A 24,108-nucleotide genomic window follows, 5' to 3' on the forward strand; every position below is an offset into this window, starting at 1 on the left:
GCGGGCTGAACAGAGGAAGGAACAGAGGACAACTCTGGTGTCTCATAAACTTAAGCGAGAGGGAAAGTAAACTTGGCTGCAGACTAGGCTACCTGATTTGTGCAAACTACGGTAGGTTGTCTGTATGTCAGGAAGGGCCACAGAAACGCTTGATGAAAAGTTAGTCAGCACAGTGATGCTGCTGCCAAGGAAGCCACTTCTGAACTGAGTTACTTTAAGAAATAAGAAAGGAAGCAGGCATGGGAGGAAGTGCGTGTTCTCTAGCCTAGTCAGCATGTGTGCAGCCGTACTGTGTTGAACCTGGATCACTCCACTTATCGAGAAAGGCAAGGGAGGGGCAGGCAATAATCCAAAGCAGAGCAAGAGAAGCCATTGGAAGCCTTGAGAATAGATTGGGGGTGGGGCGAACACACGTGCAGCAGGTGGTAATGGGTTCACTTGGCTTGGAAATGACTGCAGCCTGTTCCCATAATACTTTCTGCATGGGCTATGCAGGCCTTTAGCTGCGCCGCCACATACTGAGCTTTTCCTATGGAAGCCAAAAATAAAACTTGAAGTGGGCAAAAGTGGTTAGGATCCTATTGCCACATGGGTTAAGTTCATGGCCTCAGAATTTTATATGACATGATTTGTGTGTGCAGTAGCAAGGCTGAAGGGGCTCAACGTAGCCAAAGGATGCAGTTGCCGTGTGCAGAAAGGGTTGTGAGAATAGGGTCCAGTGAGCGGAGGGGATGTCACTGAGGATAAACATGTGATTGTTCTCCTTTTCTCCTGTGGATAAGATGAGAACTCTTTGGCATAAATTGCAAGGGAAAATATTCAATCTGTATGTTAGGAAAACTCACTAGCTGCCAGATTGGTGGTTGCCTTGAGGCACAGTGGTGTGTCTCTCTCACTTGGAGGCCTCTAAGAGCAGGTTGCATAAGTTCAAGTCCCTGGGACAGGGCTCTGTTTCTGTGATGTTATTGAGGAGACAGGGTGACCAAGCTGTGACATATGTTCCTCGACAGACTGAGAGGCACTGCACAGGCCCCTGGGATTCTTCCAGTTGGTGAAGTTTAACCCTCCACCTGGAATTTTAGCATGTCTTTGCATAGTTGTGAAGACCTGGAATTCCCAGGACACACCTGCACCCAATCTTTATTTGCGCTTATGAGGCACATCTTATGAGCCTGTGGTCCACGCTCTGGACAAACTACACAGCTTGAGCCCAGGCTAGTCTCTGCCCATCTGCTTGACCATAAGTGCGGACTGTACACTCTTCCTGGTGGAGTAATTGTGTCTTGAAAGATACTGTTCTTCCTTTTTGGGGAGACTGATACAGGGACCAAGTTGGGGAATTGCGAAGTCTCCTGTTGGAAGATGCTTTTTCTCAGCCTGAGCCCTCTGCATATTCAGTATGGGGATAAGAACTGACGTCCCATTTAGAATCACTATAAGGATTAAAACCAGACAGTATATGTGAAGTGTGCAGAGCACTCAAAAGTGCTATATAAATGTCATGTAGTGATTTGAGCGTTCCCGTGCTTGTGGAGCTGCAGCCCCATGCACAAGAGAGAGAGGTATCAGCAGACGTTGTGTCAAAACAACAAGAATGAATTATAGAAAACAGTTAGCAGAGAACATTTGTCATAATCTGACAAATGCCTGGGGAAGAGAGATTTTTACTTGGTGTTGAAAAGTTGTTAATAATGACTGCTCCAGCAAGGTGGACCTTGCTGGGGGAGCATTCCACAAGCGGAGAGCCACAACTGAAAAGGCCCCTTCCCTCATCACTACCTTCTGAACCTCCCTCAAAACAGGCAAGGCTGCAGTGTTGTCTAGAGGTATTTCACCCCTGTTGCAGGTTGAGGTTGGACTGAAGCAGAGAGTAGCATACAAAAAACCTGCTGTGCAGTTTGTTGTTTTTATCCTCGTATTATGGGCTGAGAGAGAGTCATGTATAACAACCCTAATATATATACTTTCCAGGGAGGTAGGAAGAGTTCTTAAAAATGTGAAAGGAAAGAAACCCAGACAAAACACCTTGAATGGAAGAGCAATTAGTGCCGTAAAGTTCACTGTTATACCCCTATTGCAGCTTGGAAGGCTGTGCAGAGAGGCAGGGAGGGAGAGTAGCTTACAGGAGCAATGTAGACTACTGTTAATATTGCAGGGTAAAGGAGGACTACTATGAACTGCTTCCTCCCAGGCCAGAGCAAACACTTAATTGCTTGGAGAAGCCATTTACTTGCATGCAGTCTGCACTTCTTAAATGTTAAAATTTGAAAAAGTAAATGCCTAAAAGTAGTTTGTGAAGCTAGATCTGTCAGAGTAGAGATGCCTTTCTTTGATGCTAAGGCCTAGGTAACACTCCCCCCCCCAAGATACACTGTAACATTTTCCTGCAGGAAAATGTAAGTGTGTGTGTGTGTGTGTGTGTGTGTGTGTGTGTGTGTGTGTGAAAATTGCTTGAAACACAGAAGTACTATCCAAATGGTTTACAATTGACTGTGATCAGTAGGAACTCCTGTGCAGTCAGAGCCATAGGAGAAATTTTTGGACGATTCTGCTCTCCACACACTCCCTAACTTGGACAATCTGGAGTGACTTGGTAGATAAGAACAGCTAAGGGCACCCCATGACCTAGGGGTGCATGGCCTTTTGCTAATGGCCTTTAGCTTCCCACCTGACGTACATCAGCAGTGGGGAACCTGTGGCCTCCCACAGCCACTGTAGCCAGAGAATGATTATTCTGGCTGGCATCCGTCTGTCTCAGGAGACAATGGAGAAGTGCACCTTTGGGGATGAAGTCAAACTGTTGGAAGGTTGCAGGGCCTTCTGTGGTAGAGACCAATAAGAGAGAGACATGTTTGGTTGCAGCTGGGGTAGATGAAGGAGTCTGGTTGTGCTGCTGCAGATGCACCATGGTGCTGCTTCTCTCTGCGTCCCTCCCAACGGTCATTCCTTCTCTGGTCACTGCTGTGGATACATGACCTGAGCATCTGTCTCCAGGCACTGCAGTTGTCTGCAAGGAATTCTCACACAGCGAGGGTGGTGTTGCCAGCCTCCACATCTCATTTGCAGACATCTTTGTAACACAGAGTTTGTCTGCCAACAGGCCTGGTGCCTGAAGCCAGTTCCCCACAAAGCACGTCCTTGGGTATCCTGCAATCTTCCGTTCTGTGGCCGTGATCAAGCCAGTGTAGACAGGAGTGCGAACATACTTGGATTGTGGTCATGGGAGAGCATGTCTTTGTTTGAGACTCTGTCCTGCCATGCAGTGCCCAAAATCTTCCTGAGGCAGCACAAGTGGAAGGCATTGAGGCATTGCTCCTTGTGGCTGTAGGTTGCCCACGACTCACTTCCATAAAGCAGTACACTTAACACGCATACTTGGTAGACCTTAATCTTTGTATTGGTCATTAGCATCCCATTCTCCAATACCCTTTTGGAGAGGTGAGCCATTGCTGCCTTGCCAATACACTTGTGCAGCTCAGCATTGAAGGAGAGGTTGCTGGTCATGGTGGGACCCAGATGGTCAAAACTCTCCCACCTCAAGTGTGTGGTCCCCAATGCTGATGTGTGGCATGCTGGTGATGTTGTCCAACAACTCCTGGAGGGCCACAGGTTCCTCGTTCCAAGGATATAGATCCATCTGTCTCATGGTTCTGCCCACACCACACAAATTCAGCTTTGAAAAGGGAACTAGAAGTGAGAGCTCTGTGTTACTTTAGACATTTCTAATCTACGTGTAAGAAGAATCCCATGGAAAATGAGTTCCCTCTTCTCTCCCGACCTGGACACATAAGAGTGAGTGCGGAAAGTCAACTGTTTGTGCCCCATGGTGGAAGGTGCTGTAGGGATCTATGCTGACGGACATTCCTTTTATTTGTGGCTGTGTGCTGCATGTTTATTCCAACCTTCCTCTTGGGAGCTATGGGTAGCTTATATGCTTCCCACTTGCGTCCATGAATTGACCTATTGTGAGCTGCTTTGGGGGGCCATCTTTGGCCAAAAGGCAATCCAAAATTATTATTATTTTTTAAATAATATTTATTAATTTTCAACAATTTAAACACAACACTACAAAAAAAACACAATACAACAATACAATACCATACAAAAAACACTACACAACACTAACACAAGCAATTAGCAAAACAAAACAAAAACCATTCAAAACACAATCCAATTTCAATATCTTTCATTCACTTGTTTCCACGACCTCCTCACACCTCCCTTTTTGTCTTCCACTTCTATTAATTGTTTCAGCAATTCCTCTCCATCTTCCTCTGTTTTCTATCCTATAATTATCTTAACACATTCTAACCTTATTTTTCCCTTTAATACCCCATTAATCTATCTATACCTAATTCCTTATAACATTTCTACTAAAGCCATATAACTTCATTCCAACATTTTTCTAACATTCATTAATTTTACAGTATTTCTGTAAGTAGTCTTTAAACTTTTTCCAATCTTCTTCCACTGATTCTTCTCCCTGGTCTCGGATTCTGCCAAGGCAATCCAAAATTAAAATTGTTGTGCTTGTGACAATCCTGTGAGGTAGGTTAGGCAGAAAGATTACCATTGGCCCAGGATGTCACTCTGAGGATTTCGAGAGTGTTGATTTTGGGATTGCTGTAAGGGCTGCTCCCTTAGGACCACACTACAATTTAACAGCTGCATGTACTATATGTCAGAATGCGGATTGTGCTGAATTCTTAGAAAATGTAGTGAATCAGTGAGGCACTCTGAAGTGTGGCACAGGTGGGGAGGCTGTGTGTGTCGAATGCCTCCCCACCCCCCACACTTAACTACCAAAGTCACATTCCCCCTGATATTTTTGCCTTGGTGAGAATTGCCTGATGCCTCAGAGACCTACCAGGAGAAACATGGTGGGTGTGGAGTGAGAGATGTGGGAGAACTATTCTGCACATCTCTCCCACCCTCTTGCTTTACGAGCTGACTCGTTTCCCGCTAGGAATTCAGTGGTAACTGGTTTCTGACACATGGGCCTGCCACCCTCGCGTCTAGTTTGGCAGTTCTGTAAATAGAGCTACCTGGGCAAGTCCCAGATACTGCAGTGATGGGCACAGTGTAAATGGCTACAGTAATTCCAGCTGCTGAGGTTTGTGGTGTTGGTAGTGAAAGAGGTGGAGAAAATATGCTGGTCTGCCCCCTGTGTGCATTTTAAATGTGATTATTTTATAGAGACTAGAATAGGTAGCAAGTAGGGTGCAGAAGCCTTGTTTTCTTCCTTATTTTGGATTTCTGCTGCATGTTCAACATGGAGAATCCTCTGCCATTCTTAAATCTTTTCATGCCCGCAATACACTCATCACTATTATCAGAACGGTGTTCATTCCACTTAAAAAAGGTGGAATTCCGCAGCCTGTATAAACTTAAGTAAATTGGACCTGTTGGTATAAATTCTCCTGTTCTGCCTAATTTATTCTGCTTCTGCAACTCATGGGGGAAGGGGCCCTGCAAGGCATGGAAACTCCATCCCTGACCACAGGCAATCTTGTCCAGCTCCCAAACCTGACCCCTTGAGCTTCCATCATGCACTAGCCACACAGTTCCAAACCTATTTTCACATCCATAAGGGCTAGAAACTTGAATTTTAAACTGAGATTCTCTGGAAGCTGAATTTTGTGCTCGCACTGAACTGCTGCGTACACATAGCCCTTACCTTCCCCAGTTTTTTACAGGCAAGCAGCTGGGGCTGTGACACTTTTTCTTTTGCGCATGGCTGAGCAGGGATTTGAACCGGGACCTCCTGGCCACACCGTACTAAGGCAGGCCGCTGACATCTCCCCTTGCATGTCTCCATATTGTTGTACGTCCCCTTGGTACATTTGCCAAAGGAGAATGGGGTGCACACTTGAGACGAGCAGGGTCTGCTGGGTGCTTCCTGTTCTTTGTGACAGGCCCCTTGTGGTACATCTCAGCGTGTGGATCATCCTGTGGCTTGTGCAAATCTGAATTTCCAGGGGGTTCTCTAGGCCGTTTTGTCCTGCAACCCGTTTTATAAGCCAGGCAGGCTTGAGGCCGTGCAGAAGCCATAAATTCCAGGAAACTCCCTGCAAGGCGCATCTCAGTGGGGATTTGGGGTTGGGGGAGGAGGCAGGATGAAGCCACACTTCCTGCCTTGTGTGAGCAGATCTGTCTGCAGCCAGCAGGACAGGAAGAGGAAGAGGGAGCGCTCAGGCCTGTTCTGAAGATGTTTGTCCTCCAGAAAAATAAGGAGGGAGAGAAGGGAGGGAGGGGGTAGAGCAGCTTTCCAGGGGCCTGTTTGGGGAAGGGAGACCCTCATAACTTTTTGGCTTCAGGCTGGTACACTGAAAATGAAGGGATTGCTGGGGAATGGATGGAAAGGATGAATAAGCCTGCTAGGGTGCATCTCCATTTTAAAATGGTATGTGCAGTTTTGTTGTTGCTCCCAAGCAGACAAGAAGACTCATAAAAGGGCAACTAAAATGTCCAGGTCGGAATGGGTGGGTTGCACTTTTCCTTATGAAGAACAGCTTGACACCATTCAGTCTTTGCAGGATAAAAGATGAATGAAACAATGAATGTGTTATGTTATGTTACCCACGTTTATAAAGTCATGAGTAGGGAGAAAGTGCTTCCCTGCGAGTTGCAGTTCCTTTGGGTTCTCTTCAGAAATGGATAAGCAGCAGGTGACGCCAAGCAGGAGAGAGCATCTCTTTTCCCCGTAAATGAATGACTTATGTCAACAAGAGAGGAGTCAGCTTCCTAAGGGAGGCAGCAGCAGATACTTAGGCATTAGCTTTCCAGGAGTCTGAAAAAAAAAATGTTTGAGAAGTTCTAAGACCAACCCTTTTTTTAAAAAAAGGTGTCCAAGCAACATCTTTTTCTGCCTTGCCTATAGAACTCATTGCCACAGGATGTTGAGAGAGCCAGTAACTGCTTTTAAAAACAGGTTAGATATATGAGTATAGATTTGTTTGTCAGAAGCGCAGCCTTTCTCTGCAGAGGCTGTATACCCCTGGCTGCCAGATGCTAAAAGCTGAAAAGAGATAAGGGGGTTCCGCTCCCACGCCCTCCCCAAAATCCTCACTGGATTATCTGGTCTGAGGCTCATTTGCAGAGGTGGGCGGGCCAGCGATGGTCTGAGCTGCCTTTGAAAAGCTGTTCAAAGAACAAGGCTAAAGAGAGCAAAAAACAGCAACTCTGTGTTCATATGCCCAGTGGCTCTAGCCCATTACTAGGGATGTGGTCTGCCTATCATTTCAGGAGGAAAAAGGCAGACAGAAAACCCATTAAAGCAAATGCCTTGGAACAGGGGCTCGCATCGAGTCCTGCTCTGTCAGCCCTTGCCGCAGGGGTCTTTTAGGGAGGGGTCCCTCCGCTTTTCCGTTCATGCAGGCTCTTAACTGCCTTTATGGTGACGCTGATGATTTTGAAATCTTGTGGCTGACCTTTCCGGCTCTGGAAGCCATCCAAGGCCTGTGCCTTAAAGCAGAGTGAAGGTTAGGAAGGAGGGAGGGAGAGGAGAGGAGAGAAAGAGGGTGCACACATGAGAATGTCCTCTTGACCGCGGGAGTGGGAGACAGGAATGCAATCAATTCCATAGGAAGTGCCGTGGAGATGCCAGGCAAAGTTTTCTGCGACCTTTGAGAGGGTGTGTTTGTTCCCCTTCCAGCAAATAAGAACCCTTAGACAGAGTATTATTATTCAGCTGGCAGACCAGCGGGAGCACCCTCAAACGGGCACCTGCCACCTGTGGCACCAGGAGATAAGAGGATAAAAGGCACGATTTGCCAGAAACATCCCCTGCACAAAGTCCGTTGGCCCATGAAGGAGGCAAGAAAGGATGTACCTCCTGTTCACTTCAGCGGAGTCTCTGCAGTGGGATTCCCCACCATATCAGTTTGTACTTGGCAAGACAAACCATCCCTCAACTCTTTGGTGGGATGAACTGCTCCCTTTGTTTTTGTTCAGCTTCAGAGATGAACAACTCTCTGGATTTGTGGGAGCAGTGCAGTATGAATTACGAGTGTGTATCCTTAAATACTCATGTAAAGGCACCTGGGAGCCTCACAGATGCTCACCATTATGGATAGAGAGAGGTGCATTTTTGTTAAGTTTATTTGGTGCTTTTCATGCTGTGGCAACCAACTTAACTATGCAAAGTGTGGACCACTTTTACTACTGGGCCGTTACGGTGAGGATCACTTTCCGTTATTCAGCACCAACATCTGATTCTTGGAAGTTTGCTGCTTCTGAATAGAAATAAACTGTGTTTGTGCAAATAGCAAGTTCCTGTGGCGCCTTAGTATGGCACTTGCCTAGAAGCTCATTGCACGACAAACTGATAAATATAACAAATGAATATAAATATTTATTTATTGCAGCAGAAATTCTCATGGACTAGAGCCCACATGATCAAGTGCCTGGAGTGGGAGAATGAATTAGGGAGGCTCCTTAGGTGAAGTGTCTTCTCTCTCCGCCCCCCCCCCCTTCCCACCAGCTTTGGGGTAATAATGCCAGCCTGTCTTCTGGAGTTGTAAGATCATTGTGATAATGTATGTGAAGTGCTTGGAGCAGTTGGAAATAGCATTAAATATTAGTATAACCATCAGTAAAAATAATTTGTTAAATAGGACTTTAATAGCATTTTAATGGGGGCATTTTATATGCATTTTCTAATTTTACTTTGCTGCTCTTCTCTCCACATTTCCTGTTAATATCATTTCTGTGTTGGGTTCCTCTTGGCCAAGGCTGGCGAACCTCTGGCCCTCTAAATGTTATCGGGCTTCAACTTCCACAATAATTGGCTATGTGAGCATGCAGCTTTCAGGTGGGGCATGTGGCACAATTACCTATTTTGTTTTATGGGTCCCATCTTCTACCACACCTGTCTCTGTGCCTGTGGTCAGGCTTCTTTTCTCTCTGTGGTCGTTTGCCTGAGAGCCTCACTTCTCTAGACCACTGTTTCAGGTGAGCAGGTGGAGGTTACTCTCCACCCGGTTTCAGGCCATATGTGATTTTCTCCCCAGGGGAAGATCTTCATTGCCAGCCAACTTGTGGGCTCTACACTCTTGAGTAACTATTGTCACAAACAATAAAAACAGGGGTTGCCATATGTCCTCTTTTTCCAGGACATGCCCTCTTTTTCATGGGTAGAGCTGTCATAGTGATCCGTAGTTAAAAGCAGAAGTTGGCAAGCGCGTCCTCTTTTTTGCTCTTCGAAATATGGCAACCCTATCAGGCAGGCATGCCAAAGGCACACATCTCTTTGCTAATTAAGAAAAGTGGACCAGGAGTGGGGAGTGGGAGAAGCCAGGTAGGTTGTATTGCTTTTATATTTTGATACAAAAAACTTGAACACAAAAAACATGCAGAATAAACCCATACCGTATTCAGAACTAAAAAATTTCAGTTTCCCCTTGCTAGCATCCACTGACCCTCCCTTCCCCAGAGAGCTTAATGTCCTCAGCACAACCAAAGCATATTCATAGCACTTGCTTACAGCAGGATCAGAGATAGGAAAGGGAGAGAGGGAGTCAGTGCAAACACGTATCAGGCCTAAAAGAGCCAAACAGATTTGTATTGGATTAGAACCAAGCTATTGCCACCTTATGCATTTACATATTCAGTAAAGGAGTACTTTATCCCACAAATGGATCTCACTTTCTTGAGCTGCTTATGTATTCTCCTTTTGCAGGTGAGGTTTTAAAATAAAGGCACTCCCCAAACCCTTCGCTACCAGTAATCCAAAATAGAAAATTTAAAGTTTTTCTAGAATTTGGCTATGGTGGATCAGGTATCTGTATTGTGTTTTTAAGCACTGGTATAGTTAGTTCCAGAGGGCAATCCATGTTAGTCTCTTGTAGCAAGCATTCAGATTTTTGTGGGCGCTTAAGGACTAGTAAATATATTATGACATAAGCTTTTGTGGATTCACAGCCTTGTGTCTGACTAAGTGGGCTTGTGCCTGTGAAAGCTTTTGCCAAAATAAATTTGTCCACCTTTAAAGTGTCACATGATTCTTTTGATAGCTTTTGCTACGATTACTGAGGTGTGTTTTACCAAAAAAATACTGCAAAAGCTCTTAATATGTACTGGATTTTGTGAGTCATATATCCTCAAGTAGTTTTTTCTTGCTTGCTAAGAGTCTTCCTTAAGCCCCCTCCCCATGGCACAAATATGAAATGGCACTACTGCTGATTCTTTGGCTATGACCTTCTTGAATTTTCCCCTTAAAATGCATCTCCTTCACCTATCAGTCCTTGATCATCTTGCCCATCCTTGCTTCATTTATTCTATTTTATTCTTCAGTTTCTTTGTTTTTGCTGCTGTTCTGCCCCAAACAGCCACGTCCATATATTGTATATTTTCAAAAACATCTAGGCAGAGACCGCATCACATCCATAGTCTGTGCAACACCTGGCACCTGGATGGCACTAGAAAAATGTAAAAGAGCAGCATCGTATTGGTCGCGTAGTTGCATTCAGATGTGGGAGATCCCAGGGTCAAATCCTCACATAGCCAAGAAGCTCCCCAGATGACCTTGTGTGGGTCACACTTTCTTAATCTACCTCCTGGGATTGTTGGAAGGATAAACAAGATAAGACTTAGACATGAATGTTGTGTCCCCTGACGGGGGCGATGGCAGGGAGATGCTGGCGAGGGGACTATGAATAATATCCAGGATACAGGATCTCCTGGTTCTGGTATGTATAATAGGCTCCAACCACAGCAGCTTGTTTTTTCCATGCCAAGTTCCTACAAGCGTTCCATTGTCTGCTACCTGCTTCTAGCAGCTAACCTGCCAGTATGCGCAAGCTTTGCCCCGTCTGCATGACTCGTATAGCCAGGCTGGTGCAGGCAGCTCTCTGCCATGGGGAGGGTGGATGTCAGGCAGGGCAAAAGCAATCTGTCCCTGGAAGCAGGCCTTGCCTAATTGCCCTTAATTCAGCTCTCTGTCATTCCTCATCTTCACATCTTCAAACAGGAAGCCTCAGTGGGAAATGGGCTGTGCTGGAGAAGTCGGGGGCCAGGATTTAGGGGTGGGGAGAGAAGGGTGGGTGGGTGAGGGCTGGTAGAAAGGCGGAATCACCCTCCCTTTGGTTTATCTTTTAACCCTTTCTTGCTCCTCTCTAGGATGAGACATCGGTGAGCAGTGAGGACTTTGATATGAGTGACTCCACATGGATGTCAGCTGACCAGCATCTTAACTCCAGTCTGAGTCCTAGCCAGGAGGAAGGGATGCGCAGCCCGCAGAACATCCACAGCCAGGAAGATGGTGAGTGCCCATTAATGCCATCTGGGGTGAGGGGTATTTTTCAAAACTTTTTTTATAATGTACCCCCCACACAGTGCATAATTATTATGCTTTTTGGCCCTTTGGATCCTTCTGTCAAAAGTTCTAATTATGCATCTCTTGATGTAATTAGTGCTCTTTGCCATGTGCAAGTTGTAAAGAACTCCAGGCCAGTGATGGAGGCCATGCTTGCAGTCTCTCTCTGGTGGCAGCTCAGCAACTCTTGTCTTGCGGTGCCTTGAGAGAGAGGCAGGCATGCCAGTGATATGTGCCCTCCCCACTCTTTCTTTCTGAATTAAAACTTGGTCCACATGTGCAATAGAATAAGGTGGTGATGAGAGTGGACTGTGCGAGCTCAGGATTCAAATATGGGGTGGGTGTGTTTACGCACGCCATTTCTTAATGCTTTCCCCGCATTTAAAAATCCCTCTGCAAGTAGAAAACCAACGTGCAGCAGAAAGAGCATTATATGCAGGAGAACGTTAGAAACAAGATTTCTCCCACGTGCAGCCCGAAATGGTACCCTAATCTGCCACCTCAGGGCTACTTTGTTTTTCTCCTCATGTACATAGCCTAAAATCATTGCGTAAACCTGGAATAGCAGCTAGGTGAGGCCCTGAAAGTGTTCATAACGCCTTTCATTTGTTAAGACAGCAAAATTACGAACCAATGTGTGGATTTGTTGCATTGTGCTGTCTCCAGCAAAAGACTACTGCTGACTTTGACTGGTCAGGGAATCATTCAGGAAGCACATTTGACCCTTGGCTCCTCCTCTGTTTGGTGACTTTATGATGTCCAAGTGCATATTCCTTTACTCCAAAGTGATGCCATCTTACAGGATCCAGCTGACTGTGGGGTAGGGAGCGGGGGGTGGGAGAGGTGTCCCCCCCCCCGATTGTCCATACCCCCAAATTTGCCTGGAGAATAGAATCAGCCCACACAATGGCCATCCCTGTTGTGGTTGTGGACAGTTCTGGGATTGTTATGCCTGGTGACTGGAACCGGCACTTCTTGAGGGAAAGTGGAATGCAGTGATTCCACATTTAAGTGGTACCCATAGCTCAAGGGTAGAGCACATGACTTGCATGCAAAGTCCCTGTCATCTCTAGTTACAGAACCTCACATAGCACAGCTAGGAAAGACCTCTTTCAGATCCTGGAGAGCTACTTCCCATCAGGGCTGGCAGAAAAAGGCTTGGTGGACTAATGGCCTGACTCAGTATAAGGCAGCTCCTTATAGTTTATGAGCCTGTGAGAGAAGGATGCTGCAATCGAGCCTTTGGAAAGCCTCTTAAGGAGCTACTGAGAAGGAGTTCTCCCTGCAAGGAGTTCTCCCTTTAAGGGTGGTGTTAGGCAACAGTCCGTTGTGTGCCATGGTGCAGTGCATAGTGTGTGGATGACAGGAAACGCCTTGTGACGGGCAGTATATTTTCCAAATTTAGAGAGAGAGGGAGGGAGACGTAGACGCTAGATTGGGAGAGTGGCTTGCAAGAAAGGGGCTTCAATCCTTCTGCTGCACTGTTTTACCAACTAAAATGTCCTACTCCCAAAGGTGCCACTTACTGCAACGACACTTTCCGGGTCAAATAGGCACACACCCACACCAGAGAATTACACAGGTGAAGGGGCTCATCCATCCCGGTGAGCTCCCAATCCTTAGTTCCCCATGACTGCTGTTTCTAACAGACAGCTGCATGGAAAAAATATCATCTGGTTCCAAATTGCAAAACTCTTCTAGATAGAATAAGGGCCTGGCAGAGGACTAGAAAAATCTGATGGTGTTCAACATATTTTAGGGATTGGGTTAATAAGTAACAAGTCTTAAGATCTAAAAAATATATATGAGAATTTTAAAAATTTCTGTTCAGAGCATAGAGAACATATTCTACAATGATGTTTCTTTCATTGTTGCAAGGTCTTAAAACAAAAACCACTGCTCCCCTGCCCTGTTGTCAGTTCAGTTGCTTGGCTAAATAAGAAAATGTCTTAGAAGAAACCATCCTGCGAGGTCCTCTCCGTCTTCAACTTGTTATGAGCACAGGTGGGAGGCATGACTGGATTTTTTTCCGCAGGTGGAATCTTGTGGGTGCTTCTGCCTTTCTCACCCTTGTGACTCCCCAGGCATCCTGGCAACAGTCAGGGCTGAACAATACTTGCAGGATCTTGAGCATAACTAGCTCTGCTGCAGAACATTCCTCTAACTTGAATCGGTGCCGAAGTCGAGGGCCATGTAGAGAGATCTTGTGCCATGCAGGGCTTGCAGCTGGTTGTGGCTTGAATGGGAGGAAAGCGTGTGAGTGGAAGTGGAGGTTAATCTCCCTGGGGAGGGGAGCGCAGGTAATTAAGAGGGGTCAAAGTTGAGCTGTGTGGGATGCATGGGAGGAGGCTAGCTGGGAAGGGGAGGTGTTGTGTTAACTCTGCAGAACTTGTTAGCTTTTGAGAGTAAATAAGGGGGTGGAAGTCGAGGAGTTTGGGTCAAAGTTCATCTCCATGGCATTTGGATTGACTCTTGTTCTGGTTTCTTGGAGAGCTTGAATCCTTCATTGTCCCCAGAGGCCTCTGCACAGAGGCAGCTGGAGGAGCCCGAGAGGAATTGCCTGGTCCCAGAGAGCACCCAGAGCTGCCTTGTGCTGCTCTGAGACAGGGGTGGGGTAGGAAGAAAAACATCCCTATGTTTAAAGCAAGAAAGGGCCATTGTCCCAGCACACTCCCTAGCAGGGCCCATGGGAGCAGGGCATTGGGGCCTTGTTCCTTTCTGCCTCTATGCACACAGAGAGCTTGTTGCAAAGTCTCCACCTTTGACGAAAGGCAGGTAGGGGTTCTTAAGGTCTCTTAACACCTTGGGAAACTTTTGAGCAGAATTTGCTTCTTTTGGGAGTGTCATCCAGAGAATTGCTGTTGTTTGGAAACTGATCAAACTAACCAACTAACAAGCCGCTGGGAGCTGTCAGGATAAGCCTGCACAGTTTGTGAGCAACCCTACCGAACAGTGCAGTCTACCATGATGGCCTGCAAGATGCTTGACAGCCTCTCCCGTTTGTGCAGCCACAAGTAGCAACAAAATCTGGAGGCTTACTGGGCTCAAGGGGTCCTGGCTCAGAACAAAGATAATTGATCCAGCGAGTCAGAAATCTGCCTGCCACCATGGCAAGCATCCCATTGCCCTTTGGTGAAGGTGTCTCTCCTCTCCATTCTGGAGTTGAGGAGGATACAGGGACCATCCTCCACAGCTGGACTGAGCTTCAGACTCCACAGTACAGCTGATGGGAGCTGGAGAGGAAGGCTGGTGCTTTCCTGTTTTGGTGCTCTGGTTGAATCACACTCAAGAGTGTCCCTGCTGCTTAGTGCCAAAACAAAAACCCACCCTTCCCACTCAGCTCTTTAGGTGGCTGTTTGACACTTGGCAGCAGAGGCACTCTGAGTGCCTCAATAGGCAAGTGCCAAAACCAGTCCCAGCTCCAAGTCTGACTCTTGAAATGGGGGGGGGGGTTGTCTCTGCAGCTTCACTGGACTTTGAAGACCCTCGAACTCCAGTGCAACTACAGGGACCTTGCTTATCTTCCTCTACAACTGTCAGAGGACAGGGGTCAGCAATGCAGTCCTATGTGCATCTAGTTGGAAGTGGATCTCTCTGAGTTTTATGGGACATTTCCAAATAAGTGTTCAGAATGCTTCATAGGAGAAGGTATGTTCTGGGGAAAGGGTGTATGATGGATAGGAGATGAATGGGCATTGGGGAGGTGTTACAGTGCCCCTTGGAAGCTTTCTCAAAGAGTCTTTCTGGCGGATCTGGGCCCTTCTGCACCAGCCTAGAGCTGCAGCAGCAACTAGCTGAGACTTTCCACCACCCCACACATAGTTTCCATCCTTGCTAGCATGCGCTCCCCAGCTGCAGTTAGGATTGCTCTCTTAACTGAGATGTATCAGGAGAACCTCACTTTGCAGTGGCAAAAAAGCAACTGGGTAAACAATTTGGCAGGCGCAGCAGAAACAAATACAGTGGTACCTTGGTTTAGAACCATAATCCATTCTGGAGGTCTGTTTGTAAACCCAAACAGGTTGTGACCCAAGGCACACTTTCGCCAATGGGGCCTCCAAAAAAATTGTCTGTAATCGGGGAAAAATGGGTTGTAATCCAAAAAAAGGTTGCAAACCGGGACACGCACCTCCGGGTTTGACGTGTTTGTAATCCAAAACGTATGCAAACCAAGACGTATGCAAACCAAGGTACCACTGTATACATACCTCTTGCATTTTGTATTTCCTAAGCACTCGGTATAGTTATTCAATTTGCTCATGAAGTCTAGGAAGACAGCTGCCTTATACTGAATCATATCATTGGTCCATCTAGCTCAGTATTGTCTATGCAGACTGGCAGCAGTTCTCTGGGCTTTCAGACAGGGATCTCTATCAGCCAGAGATTGAACTGTGACCTTTTGCATGCAAATTAAGCTATGGCCCTTTCCCAAGTTTGGTGGTGGAGACATGCAGAAGTTTCACCAAAGAATGTCAAGATCCTGTCCAAAGGGGAATAATATAATCCTAGAGTTGGAAGGGACCTTGAGGGTCATCTAGTCCAACCCCCTGAAATGCAGGAAGCAATAACACAAAGGAGAAGGTATGGCTTTGAGAGGAAGAGCCTGGGCAGCAGCTGTCAGGGTTCAGGTTCACGTTTGGAGAGGTGCTGGTGTCCTGAAATCGCTACGAGGCCTTGCACTTTGGTGCTTGTTGGCTGGGCTGGTAGATGGAGAATTGGTGTTGCTACTGGGGAAGCAGAGCTCTCACTTCCGCTGTCATGTGGGATTGTATGAGCTCAAGGATCTGCCTCAGTTCTCCATCTGCCAGAGGGGCACAGTAGCAACCTCTCTCATTCCCAGGGGGTTGTGTGGGTAAACCTACTAGAAGTAAGTCAATGGATGGGTGTCAAGGAGTGCAAGAAGGGTTTGTACAGTAAAACGTATTGGGAATTAAAACAGCTTTGGATTTTATTGATGGCATTTATAATGAAATATGGAATTAATGTGAGCTGCTTCGAAAGTCCAATGAGAATTAGTAAGCAGGATCAAAATCTTAGAACAGTGGCATAGAACCTCAGTCTCAGGAGCAAAATGTGGCCCACCAGTGTCTGTCCCCTTGACTCTCCAAAGGTCACAGGATGCTTTGCATCCTCCATTGCTTTTGTCTGGTTGGAATGTGGCTCTGAACTGCGTTGAGGCCCCTTTCTGCATGGATGGATGGAGAGAGGGGGCAACATTTGACTTTTGCATGGGTGTACGAACTCACTCCCATTGCTCTGCCCACTTTTACCTCTGACCCTGCTCCACGGATATGTGCGACCCCCGACCAAGATTGCCCACAACAGAACACACTCCACTCCTGTCTTAGGAGAAATAAACATCAATAGTTAATAGGGGACTCAAATTGCAGGGAAATGGCTTCAGAATGTTCTGAAGGGCTGTTGCCATTGCTGCCCTTGAAACACATAGCACCCCTGTTTTTTTCCTAAGAGAGAGTTATGCGGGGAAATCTTCTTCAGCCTTTTGGAACAGCTCGGGCTACAGCAAGGAAAAGCCAGCCAGCCAGCCATGGTAGGCTCCTGATGACCAGCGCTTGTGACACAAGCACCCTTCACACCCATGTGTGCGTGTGCATGTGTAATTTCTGGGGGAAGTTCACAGTTGGTTCATAATTCTTATTAATCATTTCCCCTGGTATGGTATGCTGTCTGTTGCTAGCTGCGCTGTGCCCTCTGCCAATGAAACTGATTCACTTGGAGTGGTCGGTCTCTTCAGAGGGCAGGGAGAGAAGCCTGCTTAATTCCTCTCCTAGTTAACTATGGCTGGGCTGGCAAACCTCTGGCCACCCAAATGATGTTCGACTCCAACTCCCATCACCTCCAGCCAGGATGGCCTGTTGTCAGGGATCATGGGAGTTGTAGTCCAGCAGCGCTGGGAGAGCCTCGGGTTTTCCCATCCTTGTGCCAGTGTAGGGAGGGTGAAACTGAGTAGTCTGGATGGTAAACAGTTTTTGATCCAGTCAGTTTCACTCCTGAGGAAAAGAAAGAAAATGCTCTTGAATGGCAGGGCAGTAATGTTGCACAGGTGGTGTCTCACCCTCCCCGCCCTTTCTTCTTTTAAAAATATTATAGATGCAGATAAGCGCTTGTGTGTTCACAAAATTTTAATTAAAATCTATGTAGTAGGTGCCCTGAAAATTGTGCCAGAATATACAGATGTGCAAAAGAGGTCATTAGGTATGCAGTGGTGCTGATGCCGAGTCCTCTTAAGGGTCCTGTAGTTCAGTGATTCAGCAGATACTTTGCATGCAGGGATGGAACCTGGCGGGGAAAAACTTTGGAGAGTCACCGCAGAGTGGCGAGTTGGGCCATTGGCTCATCTTGCCTGGCCTTCCCCAACCTGGTGCCCTCCAGGTGTCTTGGATTACAGCTCCTTTCTGGCTGGAGAATGCCATGGGGGATCTAACCTGATATTTCAGTGACTTGTACTGTTTCAGCAGATTTACAAAGCAATATGGTAGCCTTGCCTGCTTAGCTCAGGCCACATTCATTTCCCAGGTACATCAAATCAATCATATTTACAGTACTTACACGCAATGTTTGCTCAGTAAAATTGCTCTTGAGTTGCTTTATGACAAATTAAGTGACAACAATAGTAAAGCAACATTCATAAAATCAGAAGCATATAAAACAATTTAATAATAATTCATGTCATAATTGCCATTAATACAAAAATTCATTCCATTAAAAACAATTCAATGTAAAGAACTAACTGGTAACAATAAGGCCATGCATAATAAAACTGGCTTTCAAACAATTAAAACATAATTAAATTCAATCACCTATCATTACCAATACAGCAAAACACACACACTAAACCCCCTGAAAACAGCCTCCACAGATTTCTCAAAAGGAGCTGTATAAAGCACAAAAAGCACAATACGACAGTGCAGTGCAGATGTGCAATACACTCAAATCCTGGGGAGAGTTCTCCCATGTCAGTCTAATTTAGTAGAAGCAGAATTCAGAATGAAAAACAATACATTCCTGAAGCACATTCATCTCATTCCCCACCCATCAAACTCAAAAAGGGCTGGATATTTGCATGCCCTATACCAGCTCCACACCAACGGAAATAATCTTAATACACTTTCATGAGGAATGGCCTGTCTCGTTCAGAAACCATTTAGCCTGCTCTTCCCACCTGGGACGCCTTTTACATTTCCTTTCCCCTCCTCTCGCCAGGATAAGTTCGAGAAAAAATCCACCTCACGTTCAGAAACCAAGTAGATATTGCTCTTGTGACAGAACTCCAAAGCGGGGACACCGAAAAGTGAAATGCCATTGAGTGCCGTTCACAACCACCTACTTTAAGTACAGTTTGACACAGTTTGGAGCATTTGGGGTGGGGTCTTCTCAGCAGGCTAGATCAGGGGTCTGCAACCTTTAAGACAAAAAGAGCCACTTGGACCCGTTTCCGAAGAAAAAACAACAACTGGGAGCCGCAAAACCATTGCGACATTTAAAACAAATATATCTCCGGAGCCACGATCTGACAGCGGGCGGGAAGGTGATGTCGGGATGGTGCATGACTAACGCACGCACCGCCCCCATGCGACGTCACAGCCAGTACAGTGTCCGCCACAGTGAGGAGTGTCGGGGCGCACAATGCACCTCCTCCCCTCGCTAGTATCCGCCCCGGAGCCGCAGCAAAGATGTAAAAGAGCCACATGCGGCTCCGGAGCCACGGGTTGCAGACCCCTGGGCTAGATGGTTCACAGACGGATTCCTTCTTTGTGCTCTTCCCCAATAAGGCACTGAGAGCAGGAAAAGCAGAAAATGCTGGCCGGAGTGGATATGTGATCAAAGTAAAAAAGAGCCCCTCTGGATTAGATCTAGGGTGGAATAGATCTAGTAGGGCATCCTTCTAATTGTGGCAGGGCACGAAGGCAACAGCCCTCCCCTGTGCTTTGTCCTCGGCCCCTTGAATCCAGAGGGGGCATGCTCCTGCGGAGGTGGAGGTCCCATGCTTGAAGTGCCAGAGTACCTTGCAAAACCAAAGGAAGAAAATGAACAAAAAGCTGTGAGCTACAGGTATTGGCAGCCCGTCAGTACAGCCATAAGAGTTGTATCCACTAAGTTATGCTCAGAGTTGACCCAGTGATGGGCCTAAGTTAGTCATTCCTTTTAATTTCAGCGGGTCTTACTCTTGAGTAAGGCTAACGTTGGCTACAACACAGTTTTTATGCAGCCTTTGAGAACAATAGACGACCCAAACCAAGCAAAAGGTGACTCAAACCTCTCCCCACCCCTCTTTTGCTGTTTCTGCCTGGAAGTCTTTGGCTGGGTGTCATCCTGCTGCAAGATACTTATAAACCTCCAGAATGGCAGAAGGGAGCCAATTAGTGCTAATGGATTTGGCACAGAAGGGTTAGCTAAAAGGCATTGGGAAAAAGGCTTTGTCATCAACAGAGCAGGTAGAGTTCGTGTCAGGTGATGCAAGGATTGGGGCAATGTGTGTAGATCAGCATCCAGCACTCCTGACCTCTGGAAGGCAATGTCACTTCACACAGTGGTCCTTGTGGCCTCCGCTTCCCAAGGGAGAATGATGCACTCACCAAGTCCTCTGCCGAGGAACAGAGCCTGGGAACACCACCACTGAGGAGCAGCGTGTAGTTAAGCTGTGGAACTGGCTCCCAAATTCATGGAGGACCCAGCCATCAGTGGCTACCAGCCACAGTGTCTATGTCCTAACTCCGCTTTTGGAGGCGTTAAGCGTCTGAATACCAGTTGCTGGAAGTCACAAGTGGGCAGAGTGCTGTTGCTCTCATGTGCTGCTTGCAGGCCTCCCATAGGCATTTGATAGGCCCCTGTGAGCACAGGATGCGGGACTCAATGGATCATTGGCCTGATCCAGCAGGCTATTCTTATGAAGATCTTTTTATGCCCAGTTGCCAGGTGCGTTCTTGGGATAATGCTCTTTGCCCTGGGTAGCACCCTAGTTTTAAAGAATTTTTATCCTGCTGTTTACACAAGTTTCAAGGTAGCTGACAAAAAATAGTACAATAACAATAAAAGCAACAAAGCGTTAAAATCAGTAAAAACAACAGGCCAATAACAAATCAAGCATCAGATTCATTATTTGTAGCCAGGAATTAAAAATATATAAAACAGCAGCCAGCTTATTAAAAGAGGAGAGACCACTTAGCATAAAAGCCTGTTGGACTTTTGGAAGCCTAGGTGAGCAGAATGGACTTCACCTGACCCCTAAAAGGTGTCACCATGGAAACGGCTCCTCTCCCTTAGGCAATCTCTGAAGACGGAGGAGCTTCTGAAGATCTTAGCTGACAAGCAAATGCATTTGGAAGAAGAGGGCACTTCACGTATCCTGGTCCCATGGCTCTTGAGGGTTGAAAGTTGAAGTCTAGTGCCTTCAGTTGAGCATGCAAAATAGCTGGTGTCCAGTTGAGATCTTTCAGCATGGCATGATATATTCGCAAGAGTCGAGCCCAGCCTGGCAACCTAGTTGCTGTATTTTGTACCAGTTGTGGTTTCCAGGTGCTTTGAAGATATGAAACAGTATTGATCAGCGCTTTATTTCTTGAAAGAGAGGTGCTGGAACTCACCGTGGACGCCTCCATGGTTCTCTTTTAATGGCAATGGCATCCACAGAAGAAGAAGAGGAGTTTGGATTTGATATCCCACTTTATCACTACCCAAAGCAGTCTCAAAGCAGCTAACATTCTCCTTTCCCTTCTTCCCCCACAACAAACACTCTGTGAGGTGAGTGGGGCTGAGAGACTTCAGAGAAGTGTGACTGGCCCAAGGTCACCCAGCAGCTGCATGTGGAGGAGCGGAGACACGAACCCGGTTCCCCAGATTACGAGTCTACCGCTCTTAACCACTACACCTCACTGGCTCTCCAGTGCTGGAACTGAGTTCCAGGGAGTCCCAGCTGAAAAAAAGCCCTGGTGTTGATCTAGCCTGACTGTTGCGAGGGCATGGGTAATTGTGCCAAAGCCATCTCTCTCCAAGAAGGATGCTCTGGAGTACCTCCTGCCTCCTGTCAGTTGACTTGCTCCTTTTCCTGGATCAGCCCACTGTCTCGTTCCTCCTCCTCTTAAACTGCACCCCCCAACCTGTGGCATTTCATGCTGCTGCTTAACTTTGACCATTTCATGTCAAGTGTTATTAGAATTGGTGTATGTGCAGAGTGGCAAATGACACTCGAGGGGTTTTACTTAAAAAATAAAAAAGGACAAACTTTTCCGGGGAAGAAAAATTAAGGGAATGTAAAAATGCACAAAAGAGCAACTGAAACGGCGTAATACCTCTTAAGGCAGGTTCTTTGGGGACAAACAGTGGGGATGATCCGTTGCACACAATGGTGGTCTGTGGTGGTGGGTAGGGGGCAGGAACAATGACTGATCTAGGGGAAGGAAGTGCCACATAAATGGCCAGGTTTTTTTAACTACTGTAGATGCCAGTGTTGGGTATCCAAACATGGATTCATCCCAGCGAGACCCAGACTGAAATTCTTTGAGGTCCTGAAATACCAACCATACAGTTCCATGCTGCAGTTGCAGGTCTGTCTTTCCCCAGAGGGCATGGGTGTTCAATCCCCCCCCCCCAACAAATGAAAAGGCAAAGTTGAACCTCCCAAGGCCTGGAAGGGGCTGGGGCTGGGAGGGGGCCTCCCCCACCACTTCCTGCTATCTCTGGAGAAGCAGCAGTTGCTGTTCCTCTTGGTCCCCTCTGCTCCTGATGATTGTGGTGGGAAACTTACTCTTAATACAAGCAGCAGGCAACATGCATATTCAGCGCTCAGGTGATTCTAAATTCAGCATAAATGATGTAAATGGAGCACATTTACTCGGAAAGTTTCCTAATGGATGGAAGCAAAGTAAGTTACACAATGGACTGCGATTTTGGGGGGCACAGATGAGGATGAAGAGGGAATGAATGGCACAGAGATTCATGCTGTTGCCAAATGAAAAATAATTTAAGTCCATTGACTTAACATAGGCTGGGTACAGGTTGAAAGTGATAGGAAAGAGCCATAATGGTTCGTGATGTTCCTGATCATTTATTTTACCCCACTTTCCCCATTTCCAAGTGAAGCTGTTTTTGAAAGTCTACAAGACCTGCCTCGCCGTGTGTGTGTGTGTGTGTGTGGCAACGATGCGGGGGGGGGGGAATTGTCTTCGGTCTAATTAATTTGCAGCAATAGTGTGCAGGGTCCCATACAGAATATAGACCCCACCTGCCCCCCACAAGGGTTTTTTGTTTAAGTTCTACAGGAGTCTCTGCTCTGTTTCTACATAGGAGGTACTTGAGCTTCGGTTCGATCCTCAAGCTTCTTCTCCAGGGCAGGTGTCAGCCTTGGAACGCGGAAAGTAACAAGACGGATGAGAGTGTGCTTGGGAATGTGCAGAGCTTACTTCTTCACCACATAGTGAAACAACTGAGATGCACTGGCATCTCTGAAATTGGGGGGAAGAGATTCCAGGTCAAATGAACCAGCTTTCCAAGTTAGGCTGGGTTTCAGTACCTCCCATCTTAAAGAATTATTATACTCATGCTCCAGTACGGGGTGGACTGTGTATATGTTTGGGGCAGCCATGTTATGCAGGAGCCCTGCTGGGACTGGTGTTCTTGCATCGGGGCGCTGGGTGCCTTAGGCAAATGAGAAAGCGCTTCTGCCACTGGTCCTCGCGCCTGCCACTCAGCCTTGGCGGCTCCAGCGCTGGCAGCAAGAGAGGAAGGGAAGGGCTGGGAGTCGGCCGGTACATTTTTCATACGCAGAGGGCAGCTCCCAGGACAGTGCTTCTTTGTCCTTTCTCCCCACCCAGACTCAGCTGCGGACATATTGGGGGAATAGCTAGAAGCTCCCTGTTTTGATTTTGGTACTGCAAAGAATCCCAAGGGCACCAGGTTGCAGGAGACGGGCTTAGACATTCACAGGAAGAAAGAGCTGAGATCTTCTTCCTCCTCCTCTCCTCCTCCTCCTCCTCCTCCTCCTCCTCCTCCTTCCCTCCATCCATAGATCTCAGGATGGTTCACAACATAAAGATAAAAGATAAAAAACGCAAAATAACAAAAACAAGAAGAACAAACAAACAAACCAATAACCCACTCCCACAATGATGTTAATAAGCCAAATGACTGGTTAAAGAGGAATGTTTTCACCTGGTGCCCAAAGATGTATAATGAAGGTGCCCTCCGAACCTCCCTGGGGAGAGCATTCCACAAATGGGGAACCACCACAAAAGGCCCATTCATGTTGCCACCCTCTGGACCTCCTGTGGAGGAGGCACACAAGAAGGGCCTCAGAAGGCGATCTCAGGGTATAGGTAGGTTCATATGGGGAGAGCTGGTCCTTGAGGTATTGCGGTCCTGAGCTGTTTAACGCTTTAGTCAGAGCAGGCATTTGTAGGGAGGGGGTGTCCCCTCTGTGCTTCTGATTTAAAGCTAGTGACCCCCCACTTGTCTATGACTGTGCTCAGGGTCCAAATCCAGAGATGTAGTGTGGTGGGGGCAGGGGGCAGTGGTCCTGGGCACACAGTTTTGAGGGGGCATAAGCCAGGTGCACCCACGCAGGGATCCCCACCCTGCCTGCTGCCGGGGGTCTCTGGGCCGCAGAGCCTGGCCTTTCTGCTGCGTCTTCGACTCCTTGCGGAATGGCTGCTCCTTTGCTCCTTTCACACACAGTGAGGGGGCGCAGAGGGAGAGAGGCAAGAACAGGGAACCTCAGTGTGGCCCGACCCAGTTCTCCTCCCGGCAGGCGTTGGGGGGGATTCACCTACCAAGAGCTG

At 47.1% G+C, this 24,108-nt stretch overlaps 1 protein-coding gene across 6 annotated transcripts in view; it reads left to right on the top strand.

Annotated features, from left to right (window-relative positions):
• The window catches only part of NOL4L (nucleolar protein 4 like), a gene marked incomplete at its 5' end in the record, with an annotated part of 135,521 nt that overhangs the window by 87,668 nt on the left and 23,745 nt on the right, over positions 1-24,108 (top strand). For all 6 annotated transcript variants that reach the window (XM_081196172.1, XM_081196173.1, XM_081196174.1 and 3 more), the window contains one exon: positions 11,119-11,260. In XM_081196172.1, the coding sequence (XP_081052298.1) occupies positions 11,119-11,260 (142 nt within the window). The remainder of the gene's footprint in view (positions 1-11,118; positions 11,261-24,108) is intronic.

The sequence above is a fragment of the Podarcis bocagei genome (assembly GCF_964188305.1).
Source record: "Podarcis bocagei genome assembly, chromosome: 5".
In the NCBI taxonomy this organism is placed as follows: domain Eukaryota; kingdom Metazoa; phylum Chordata; class Lepidosauria; order Squamata; family Lacertidae; genus Podarcis; species Podarcis bocagei.